This window comes from Parasteatoda tepidariorum, chromosome 1 (assembly GCF_982258835.1).
Source record: "Parasteatoda tepidariorum strain Cologne lab strain chromosome 1, Ptep-v5.0, whole genome shotgun sequence".
In the NCBI taxonomy this organism is placed as follows: Eukaryota; Metazoa; Arthropoda; class Arachnida; order Araneae; family Theridiidae; genus Parasteatoda; species Parasteatoda tepidariorum.
In genome coordinates, this window is record NC_141755.1 from 16,329,762 (window position 1) to 16,342,298 (window position 12,537).

Below are 12,537 nucleotides of genomic sequence, written 5' to 3' on the forward strand. Positions count from 1 at the left end.
CTGTGTAGATGTTATACACAGCCTTTGATGTACCTTGAACGTATTTTTCCAACATTTCCTTGCACCAATCGACACGAGCCTTTTTTTGAGCGTTTGTCAGATTATGCGGGATCCAACGCGAACAAATTTTTTTTACGCTCAAATGTTCATGCAATATTTTATTGATGCCAGTCATACTAATGTCCAAAGACGCCTCTATCTCACGGTATTTCACATGACGATCTTGCTTTATTAGTTCACGCACAGCATCGATCTTTTCTGGCACAACAACGGATTTTGGACGACCTGCACGGGATTCGTCCTGGATCGAACATCGACCACGATTAAATTCGTTATACCAATTTTTTACAGTGCTGTAGGATGGCGCTTTATCGCTAAATATCGAATTAAGTTCATCGAAGCACTCTTGTCTTGACAATCCACGTCGAAAGTTATGAAAAATAATGGCACGAAAATGTTCACGATTCAATTCTATTTTTTGAAAGAGAAGAACTTTTCAATTTACTGTCAACAACACAAATGAAGCTAGAATGGTAAATCGTCTGCTGAATTTATGTTTAAAAATATCAAACTTTCAATTAAAATCATCTGCGGTGGCCTAGCAACACTTACTGTTGCCAAGGCCAGAAATATAAATAGCAACCCTCGTACAGCATTTTTTCAATTAAAAATCTCATTGTTTGATATGTTTTTCTACATAAGATCACATATGCATCGAGTTTACATATGTGATCTTATAAAGTTTCACAAATAATACGACAGAAAATACGCGTGATTAATATTACATCAAATTTATTTTAAACAAAAATGGAAAGAAAGCTACATTAGAAACATATATCAATTTTTAAAAAAAATATTTTTTACTTTAAAATAATAAATAGGTTTTTTTAAAACATTTGTAATTATAGGCTTCATTCGTAGTTTTATTAGTTGCATTTATAGAGGAATGATAGAATGCTTGGATGAAATCCATACGTTTACTAAGATAATTGAAAGACAAATAATTGAACATCTAACGTAAACGTAGCATAATTAGATTTAAAATGTTGCGAGAGCAAAGTAAATTAAAGAATCAGTTATATCATCTATTCCTTATGCTTTAAGATCGTTGAAAGGATTTAAAACAATGTTCTTATATGCGCTCATGATAAACCTTCATGTTGACGTTCTCACTCTTAAATTTTGAAAAGAACTTAAAAAGGGAACTTTTCTCAGAAAAAAAAAATTTATGGTGTACCCCTTGAAAATTTTTTCCAGAAAGTCTACTTGTGAACGAAACATTATTTTTTTTAACTAGAAAAAAAAATACTAAACCAAAGGAAGATATTCGACATTTATAAATATATTAATTTGTCCTTAGATTCAGCTATATTGTTTTTTGCTTATTTTTATTCATTAAATTATGTTTACATTAGGTTTGTAACACCACAATTATACATACTTTCATGACCAAATAAAAATGCTTGCCACAGTAAATTAACAGTTAGAACATATAAAAATGTATATAGATTAACGCATAAATAATTATCAAAATATACTAGTTTGAAAGATTTTCGAAACATTAAGCTCCAGCTCATAAAATGAACACCAGGCTTACCTGCTTCATTCTCCAAAAAAATGTTTCTGAAAAGTCAATATTTTTATTTATTTTTATTATTTATTAGTTTATTATTAGCATGATATATCCATCAACTGCTTTCGAAAGTTTGTCAAGAAACGATGGTTGCGATGTAAAATCGAAAATAATCTCACAATTGATTTTCTATCCACATAATTTACCACATCTTGCTTCTATCAACTATTATTTAATATGCTGCAGGGAATGCATCGGAATATGCTGCAGGGAAAAATATTTGACAATAGTGGTCAAAATTTGTCATTTCTGTTTGAGATCCCGGTAATTTGTTTTATACGAAAAAAAAAATGCCAACAAAACATTTGCATAGCATCATTTTTTAAAAAGAGACTATAGTACTTGTAAATAATATTAAGCTAATTTCATGACGATTCGTGGCTATTTTCGGGACATTTTGACCAATGTGTTTTGATTGAATGTAAAAAAAAACATTTAACCAACGAGACATTTATATCAACCATTTTTGTAAAGTAAACTCTTGCGATACAGTAAACTGTTGTATTAGAGTAGGATATGTTTGAATATTTTAGAAGTAATTATCACCAAATACTTTAAACCAGTGTTTCCCAAACTTATGACTTTTGTGTACCCTTTCTAAATTATTCGTAACGCTGAGTACCACTAATAAAAAAAATGAATGAATATTTTATCATAAAAAATTGCACAAAAGGTAAAAATCACAACTGGCTGTTGACACCACTAATTATTAGCTGTTAACTCTGCAAAAAATAGCCAATAGAAAAATACGTAATCGTAAATTTTCATGACTGGCTTTGTTTTTAAAACTGGCTGGCATGACTGGCTTTGTTTTTTTTATTTTCGTTTGTTGCAAGATATTTCGCATAAGAACGCGTACCCCTGCTAAACTGTTCCGTACCACTGGGGGTACGCGTACCACACTTTGGGAAACACTGCTTTAAGTGACTAAAAAAATTCACATGAGTAAAATCATTATTGTCATTTTCTACTCTTTAAATGTTAAACGTAGTTGTTTTTGAAGATCCATAAGCTGATTTCCTGACTCTCATGCTTGTTCTTGTATATTCAGTTGCAGCGTTCGTGACTGGTGTCATTTCTGAAAACTGTGACTCTCCTCTTAAGCATCTGCTGAAAGGTCCAAAGGTGTCCTTGAATGCTTGCTGGAACTTCAGAGACATGACCTGATAAAGGATGGGGTTTACAGTTGGACTGAGATAGTAGGACACGCCAGAGACATGCCTTATGAGGGTATATACTTCGTCAAACAATGGTGTTGGATCGGTTACGTAATCAGCCATCAGTCGCTGAGTGTGAAAGGGCAGCCAGCACACAAAGAACGACACCACAACAGCAACTGAAACGGAAAAGAAAAAAAACATTAATAATTTTAATAGCGTGATTTTAATTCATGTCAAAATATAGCAAGCGAACTACTTCATTCAAAACTTCGAAAATATACAAGTTAGATAAAGCAATCGCTCAAAATCCGGTTCCCATTGGCAAGACTTGCCAGTCGTCAATGAGAAGTAACAACAAAGGTGATTTGAAATATAAAACGTAAAGTTGCTGATGAAAAATTAAAAAATAAAGGTGAGAAAAAATTTGAAGAAAAAAAACAGTAGCAGAGATCGAGAGAAAAAAAGAAAGAACAGAAAGAGAAAAGCCACAATAGCCGAGAGAGGTAAATCCAAGAAAAAAGCATTTCTCCACGATATGGAGAAGGTGGGAGGAATTAATGTGTTCAACAAGGAAATCAGTATTCTTATGAATACAACAAGATTCCAGGGCATCAAGATGAGCTGACGTGATTGGAGTGAAAATGATTTTGGCATTCTCAAAATTGAATTTATGCTCAACATTCCAACAATGTAAGGCAATTGTTAAAAATGGGAGCCTGTTTTTGAGCGTTTTAATCATGTCGAATGATTTTTTTTTTCAATTTGTATATTTTTGACGCAAATAAAGTTTTTAATCAAGTAACATCTTACCAATTCAGTTTAGGATAATTTATTCAAAAATGTTACACTTTAAATATATTTCTGGAAAAGTATAAAAAGCAAACATTCTATACATATCTATGTTAGTAAAGAATGCATGGCGATAGGTTTTAACATGTTATACATTTTACGCTTATTCGGTTTGTTTTTTGCAACAACGTGCCTCAAACTTGATCGCAAGATCTTATACTTCAAACATAACAGAAAGTTGGCTCAATTTCAACACCTTTTCTTTAAAGTGTAGAATATTCCATCGCATTATGCTCTCAAAGTGCTCGTAAGACGCTGTTACCAGTAGATGTAGTCAAGTATTACTGACTGCAATCAGTGAAGAGGTGAGTGACTTTGATTGGCTGGCAAACGAACCAAGAGTGTGCGTAATCGTTCTTTGTTAAACTGTTCTACCGCCAAGCTCTCGGATTCACGCGCAAGTTGTAGAGCTACGGAAAAGCCATCCTCTCTGTAGAAGATCAAAACTGAGATGACAAATCTTCGGATCTTTTCCAAGACCTTCGCCAATATCTCATTGTTCAGTTCTAGTGCGATGTGAATTAAGTTCTACTGCTGCTAGTAGCATCTTATTGTGATTCAACGTTGAAAGAAAATTTCTAAGGCAATACCTCGCATATCAAAAGCATGTTATTTTTTTTTTTTTTTTTGAAAAATTGCATAACAATTTTTAAAAAAACTATAACTAAACGGATTTTCTTCAAGTATATTATTAAAAATTTCAGAATGTTGCGAACCATAATATCGTTAAATTTACTGCAATCTCTGACTTTACCGATTTGAATAAAATTGCTATGAAAGCAATTTATTTCTTGAACTTGGGTTTCAATGCATAAATTTGCATGACGCTACGATCCAAAATACCAATGTTAAGGTTTAAAACTGAGTCCCTTTTTTGAGAGCGTAAGTAAAATTAAAATTATTACATGATTTATTATTTCCTATAAACAGTTAGCATATTGAGCTGTATGGAGCATATTGTAATGGAGCAAATTGAACTATAATAAACCGTGATAGCTTAGTGATTAAGGCACTAAACTGTCGTTGTGAAAAACTGGGGTTCGATTCGCAGTGGCGACTTGAAACCCACTCAACTTCAGATCAATGGGTGCCATCTTGTATGGGAAGTTCAGACGGCCTGTGCCCAATGCTAACCAATTGTCACAATCATGACGTTGGTCCCAAAATTGTGGTGCCTTATCCTCCATGAACTCCCAAGCCCGCAACAGGCTGTTTCGAAAATGCCTTACTTACTTTATTAAACTATATTATCATTCGAATTCTCTTCAAACCTTAACATCATGCTAAGTTGAACCTTACTATCATACTTTTTAATCTTGATTACGCTTGGTTTAACTTAAACAAGAATGTGGTTAAATTTAGCACATTATTAAGGTTTCAATGAACTTGCATCGCATTATGATGCTGCTGCCCAAAGTATTTCACTGAAAGCTTAGATTATTTAAACTATCCACAACTTCAATAATAATTTCAATCGCATTTCCGAACAACGACTCTATAAACAAGCTGTAAAATATACTTCTAAAGCAGCATTTGATGTGTGCTCCATTGTTATGTATGGATACGGAAACATATGCTTCTCATCAAAAGTCATGAGAAATTATTGCAGTAGAATGTTCGTCTGAATAGAATCAAAATGTAGAATGAATAATGTCATCTGACAAACTCGACGAAGTGTGCAGTCTGTGTGATTAGATACTGTGCATGAACAAAAGGGACGTCATTTTCAATCCTGTATTGATTCTCTGAGGGTGACATAACATGGTAAAAAAAATATCACGCTGAAAAAGAAATTAATACACTTAATTTGTTACGCAGTCAGTAACTAAAGGACAAACATTTCCTTTAAAGTATCGAGTTACCGTAGGGCTTTCAAATTAAATTGTTCTATTAATAAATATTTTAGAAAAAGACAATAATTATGAACAAAATAATTAAAAAGTTTTACATTTTTATAACAATTTAACTAACTCGCCATCGTGTTTGTGGGGTTGGAATCTGGTAGTCGACCACTTTCTAACTAGCTGGAAGCCTCAAATTTTTGGAGGAGCCCCATGCTAGATGGCAATGGAAAGTTTAAATCATTTGTTGACCGCGACAAATAGAATTTATAGAAATTTTATCACAAATGCTGACGTTAAATAAATTTCAAACTACTTCCCGAATAACTTGAAAGCGGAAAGGTCAATACAAGACAAAGCTCAATTACTTCCTGATCGCCACGTTTTATATAAGTTTAACAATGAAAACAAGAATTATTAAAAATGCAAAAGAATATAACACTAATTGTTTTCTTGCGATTAACATGACAGTGTTACATTTAAAAAAGTTTTTCAAATAGTTAAACATGTAAGGATTTTCGTTCGATTGGGCAATTACATCAAGGAGCGATGAAAAAAATACAAGGAGTTTTTAATCTATAACTAAATGACTATTTTATAAATGTCGCTACATACACCAATGTTTCTCCTTTTTATTTTTTTAAAGTAAGTTTAACTTCAATTTCATTTATTTACATTGCAAGATAAACCAACTTATTCCCAAAGAAGCACATTTTGTAAAAAGCCAAACAATCTACTTATTTAATGGTTTGATATTTTTTCTGCTAGTATACTTTGTCTTAAGTCTATATCTTAAGTATACTTTGGCTAGACTTCCGAGCAAATTTAATGGAACATAAAAAGATGTTTTAAAGTAATTCTAAGTTTCTATTAATGTAGTTTACCTAAGATATGCTTTAGAAGCATGGCACTCAGAAAAGTGACGCTTTTGCTCGCGTATAACGGGCTGTGGCTATTTGATAAATAAGTGAAGGATTTAAATATATTAATATTTATACAGGATGTTTCATCACGACCACTATTAATATGTATTTTTAGAATCCCTAGCAAAATTGAAATACAAAAGTATACATATCAAAGTCGCAAATTGATATTTGACCCAGAAGAAAAATCTAAATAAAGACTCATCACAGAACAGAAAAGCAAATATAATAAACAATGAAACATGTTTGATTGCGGGACGAACGAAAAGGAAAATGGAAAAATTATATCTAGAAACAGCTTTAATTTTCAACCTTCTATTAAAACTGTTTTGAGGAGTAATTCCAGAACTGTAACTTGTAAAGATGTTGGTATCGTTTTTGTGTTAATTATATTATTTTATATTTATTTTGCGACTCCCCATGTGTTTTATTTTCTTGATATCATTTTCTATGAGGACATATTAAGAACGGTCTTTAATGAACCCCTGTATATGCTAGATTTTTTTTCCTTCTTCTTAAGCGGCGAAATGAAAATATAGAATTCAGATATCTATTATTTATGAAGAATACATTCTTCGTGAAATAGTAGATAAACAGACATAATTTGACATTCATCGTCAAGAAACCACTCTCACTAGATGCATCGCATATGAACGAGAATCTGATTGGTGTAATAAATATTTTCCACCAATCAGGTACCTGTTTGCATGCAAAAAAATCGCATCCAGTGAGAAAGGCCACTAAAAAATATGCTCTCACGCTTTTATACACGTGACTTTGTACATAATAAATGACATCGGACTTAATTCCCAGTATAATTAATCTATGAAATTTAAATTTTTTTTTGAGGAAAATATGCATTTTTAATAATAAACACTCAATTGAACTAATACCCTCAGGTTCTTCTACTTGAACCTTAAAAGTAAGAATTATTCTTAAATAAAACTATTCACTTTTTTTAATTTTGCGAAAAAGGGCTAAATACATTTAAAATAAACGTGTGCGATGTATTTGGCAAGGAAATAAAAATGTCATCTTAGTTCGAATTTATCCCGTAGTGAGCTGATCGCAAAAACACCGTTCCCAGTAGGACACCGAAGTCAAGCATCACTGGCTGCTGTCAATAAGTGGGTGGGAGAGCACTTTAATCATTCTGCGTAGGGACCGAGGGTACGTGGTATCGGTCGTCGTTAAACTGTTCGACTGTAAAGTGCTCGACAGCACGAGCAGTCATCAGTCTACCAAAGCAAGGGGGCCATCCCCTCTGCAGAGGATCAAAATTGCGATAGCATTTCTCGGATCATCCTCTGGGATGTTTCCCTACAAATGAAATTCGAAATGGATTTCCCAATTCGATGTTTTGCTTCATTTTTTCGAGTATAACATGGTAATATGGGTAATAATGGTGTTTCTCTAACCCAAACAATAAGTCTTGGATATTTGTCTGCGTAGACTGATATCGTCCAAGAGCAGTAAAATTAACATGCCCAGCAGTTAATAATGGAAAATTTCCGGACCCAACGGTCTCACCGTTCCACCAAAGCCTCTGTAACATAGGAGTCAGGGGTTCAAATCTCACAATAACAATGAATGCAACCATTCCGAACCGTACATGTAGTGGGTTCGAATCCAGCTCCAACATCCGATATATGTTATAGCAAAGAATAGTGAACGGTAAAATTTTTGTATACTTTTCACAATTAAAGTTACTTTTGACATAAAGTCAAGTACGAGTTAATAAACTGAAAATTGCTAGGGAGATAAATTTTCGGGTACATAATTACTTTTTAAGGGAAAAAAATGCAAAAAATACTAAAAATAGCAATAACTTCAATCAAATAGGAATTTTGGAAAAAGCTCTCTCTAAGTTTAGAATAAAACTGGTTCTAGCAGCACGTCAAATTTCAACTCTGTAGTTGCATTTCAGTGGACAGTAGATCGACCAACATGATATGTGCATAGTTCACAGACATATATATATATATATATATATATATATATATATATATATATATATATATATATATATATATATATATATATATATATATATATATATATATATATATATATATATATATATATATATATATATATATAGATAGATAGATATATATATATATATATATATATATATATATATATATATATATATATATATATATATATATATATATATAGATAGATATATATATATATATATATATATATATATATATATATATATATATATATATATATATATATATATATATATATATATAGATATATAGATATATAGATATATATATATATATATATATAGATATATATATATATATAAGAACAAATAAATTTTACTGAAATTGTCATTAAACATGTCAAAAAAAATTTTTATGTTGATTAAATATTTTGATTTCAATGCCATTTCTGAATTTTCTATTATAAATGACAATTAGTAAAATTATTTAGCTTGACATTAAATAAATGGTTTCATGTTGATTTTGTTATTTCCAACATTTTTGTAGTTGGCATTCGTCCATCTTTATTTATTTATTTATTTTTTTTGGATTATTATCTTGTGATGATTTCTTAAAAAAAGAATTTTGGTTAATAAAAGGTTGTATTACATTTTATCCAGTTTTTTTTTTATCATTTATTAAATCTAAACTGCAATTGAATAATTGTAGTTAACAACAATAAAAAGAACAGACAAAAATGTAACTATAATGTTTCGATTGGAAAGCTATCTAATAATTGCCGGAATTATTTTTATGAATTCCTTAAATAGCTACTCAATTTTACCTTTTAGAATAGGGTACATAAACAAAAAAATAAAGAAAAGAAAAAGTGTTTAGAATATATTTAAGAATCAGACCAAAACGTTTTAAAACAAACAGCTGAAGTTGAGGAAGGAAATTATCTTACTATATATACCAGGGCTCGAAAAACAGCCCGTCCGCCCGTCCTCGAAGATCAAAAATTCTCCGCGGACAACGAATTTCTCGAATCCGACGTCCGCGCGGACGGCCATTTTCCCGTTAATGTTCGTGATACATTTTCAATTTTTGTTATCTTACAAGAGTCTTGTAAGTTACAAGGCAGCAAAATGACCCACAATACAGCAACATACTGCGCATATATTGATGTTTTCTCTGTCTGGGAGTACTGCAGCGGTTGAAAGGGGCTTTGCAGCAATAAACTTACAAAAAAAACACAATGCGTACTTGTCTTAAACAAGAAGCTTTAAAAGCAATTATGAACCTCTGTAAATCATTGGCTTGATTGTGGAACTGGCAAACGTCATATTTGATTCATTTAAAAAACGCAGTACCCTCGGATAACTTGACATTCCAGATAACTTGACCCTTGTCATTTAAATTATTTCATAAAAGAAATACTAGGTTACTATTAATAACCTAGTATTTCTTTTATTACTGTATAATGTAATCCTAGTAACGACTAATTCATTGTGCAATTTATATAAATGTTTGTTATAAGCAGGAGAAAATTATATTTTTATTTACTTAAAAGCGACGGGTTAGTTTCAACGGAGGACGGGTGCATTGTTGGACAAGCCGTCCTCGGGGACGGGTAAAATTTCTGAGTTTTTTCGAGCCCTGATATATACTACTTATCTAACTATATTTCTCATATTTTAAGTGTAAAATGTAGAAGTGTAATTAGACCGAATTCAGTTAAAAAGTGAGGGAATCAGTCTAGACTCAAAATAAGTAGAGATCATCTATTTGGTGATCAATAAAAAATAATCAAATCAATCTAATAAATTTCGGTTATATGATTTTAAAATATTTTAAAATTTAAATATTTACGTGAATTGCACATTTCTTTTCAGCCTAACGAATGCAGAAGAACGAATTTTTATGCAAAGTAATAATCGGATAAAAATGGACTATCTATTTATAGAATTTTATTTTAACTCACTTTTGTCAACGTAAGAAAAAAGTTAACTCTTTATTCAGGAAAGAATAATGTAATTTAATATTTATTTAAGATAAGTATTAAATTCACCTAAAATAAAATTAAAATAAATATTTTTTTTTTATAATGGCATGACAGTGTATGATTTGGAAATTCCTTTTAAAAGGACTTTTTTCAAGAAACAAATATTCATAACTGTTTTACGAAAATACATTTTTAGAAAATAGTTTCTTTTTTATTTTATGGAATCTGTCATAAACAGTGCAAAAAGCTCGTTCCCTTTCGAGAATCAAAATTAAATTAAATCTACGCTTTGCTTCTTAACGACGTTAGTACCTTATTTACTTTTTCTCTCAAAAAAGAATAAAGAGTAAAATGAACATTCATTTTCTTCAATTAATTTGCAAATAAACTTAAAAAATTAACTACTGTCTGTTTTTTTTTTTAATTAGGAGACGATAATTAGTATTTAGTTAATGAAAGTGTCACAAATAAATTTGCAAACAACAATAGTTTTGAATGAAATACATTTTTTAAAAATAAAAACTGAACTGCGATTTCAATTTAGTGTTTTTAATTAAAGAATAAAAAGAATTATGTAATTTAGTATAATATAGCTAGTATGAGAAAAATAATTGAAATGTCTGCCTAGTTTATTAGTTAAGACTCATGGAATCTGGACAAAAATAAAAAAACATGCTTTGCACGTTTTTGCATTTCTATACGTTTACGTTTAAAATTTAGAACGCTCTAAGATTTGACAAATATTATTATTTATATTCTTCTTAAACTTAAGAAGATTAAATATTGTTGTATATTATTATTTATTTTCTTCTTAAACTTAAAAAGATTAAATATTGTTGTATATTATTCTTTATTTTCTTCTTAAACTTAAAAAGATTAAATATTGTTGTATATTATTCTTTATTTTCTTCTTAAACTTAAGAAGATTAAATATTGTTGTATATTATTATTTATTTTCTTCTTAAACTTAAAAAGATTAAATATTGTTGTATATTATTATTTATTTTCTTCTTAAACTTTAAAATATTAAATATTGTTGTATATTATTATTTATTTTCTTCTTAAACTTAAAAAGATTAAATATTGCTGCATATTATTCTTTATTTTCTTCTTAGAAATAGAAATATTAAACATTGTTTACCTTGAAAAACTGAAGGAGACACAGCGGATCTCCTCAGATTTATAGTGTTCAGATTAATTAGACATCCAAAATCTTAAATTATAATCATAATTCATTGAATAAAAACCCATTATAGATTCGATTATCAAAACTCTATGATATTTTATTCAATTAGCCGCACGAAATGATAACTTTTCAATTTTATTTATACATTAGTTTTTTTCCAGATAAATAAGCTTCTTTTTCTCGATAAATATTAATTATACATACGATGAAAAACTTCCTTTAAAGAAACTGCAATACTTCATACTGACCAAAGAGTACCATGCAGCCAAATCTACCTGAAGTTATGGTATACCTACCAAAATACCTAAAGGAGCGTTCTGACATTTCCCGTAATTCTAGATGTGAGGTTCTATCCATACGTTGCTATAAAACACTCGAAAACGTTGCTATAAAACACGTGAATAGGCACTTAAATTGGATCAAATTATGGAAAGTCAGAACTACGCTTAATACTTGACCCGCAGAGGACTGATTATGAAGACACGGCTCCCAGTAGAACACCGAAGTCAAGCATCACTGGCTGCTGTCAGAAAGTGGATGGTTAACCACTTTGATCAGCTTGCGTAGGGACCAAGGGTGCACGATATTGGTCTTCGTTAAATTTTTCTACCGTAAAGCGCTCGTCTTGCAGGTTGTCTGGCTTCCAAAGCAGGGGAGTCATCCTGTCTGTAGAGGTTCAAAATTGCGATGGCATGTCTTAGGATCATTCTCAGGGATGTTTCCCAGACCGTCGTCAATAGCCCATTCTACAGCTCTAGCGTGACCTAAATATAGTACCCACCTGATTACTTAATAGTTTCATTAAATTATTTTTTGAATTACAGAACAACAGGAAGCCATAGGGGACAAACTTTCCCCCCTCTGTCGTATTAGAAATAAAAGGCTCTTAAATACCTTAAAAAGAAAAATATCTGATTGCTCAGAAATTTCTATTATATTTTAAAAGCTCTCTTAGTTCTTTGTATGCAGACAGAAAACCTAAAATAGTTTTTGTTAAAGC

At 30.7% G+C, this 12,537-nt stretch overlaps 1 protein-coding gene across 1 annotated transcript in view; it reads right to left on the reverse strand.

The window, feature by feature from the left end:
- Positions 1-1,637: 1,637 nt before the first annotated feature.
- LOC107444450 (pyrokinin-1 receptor-like) overlaps positions 1,638-12,537 on the reverse strand; it is a 50,884-nt gene continuing 39,984 nt past the window's right edge. The window contains exon 2 of the mRNA XM_071180154.2: positions 1,638-2,969. Within this exon, the coding sequence (XP_071036255.1) occupies positions 2,608-2,969 (362 nt within the window). The 3' untranslated portion in view covers positions 1,638-2,607. The remainder of the gene's footprint in view (positions 2,970-12,537) is intronic.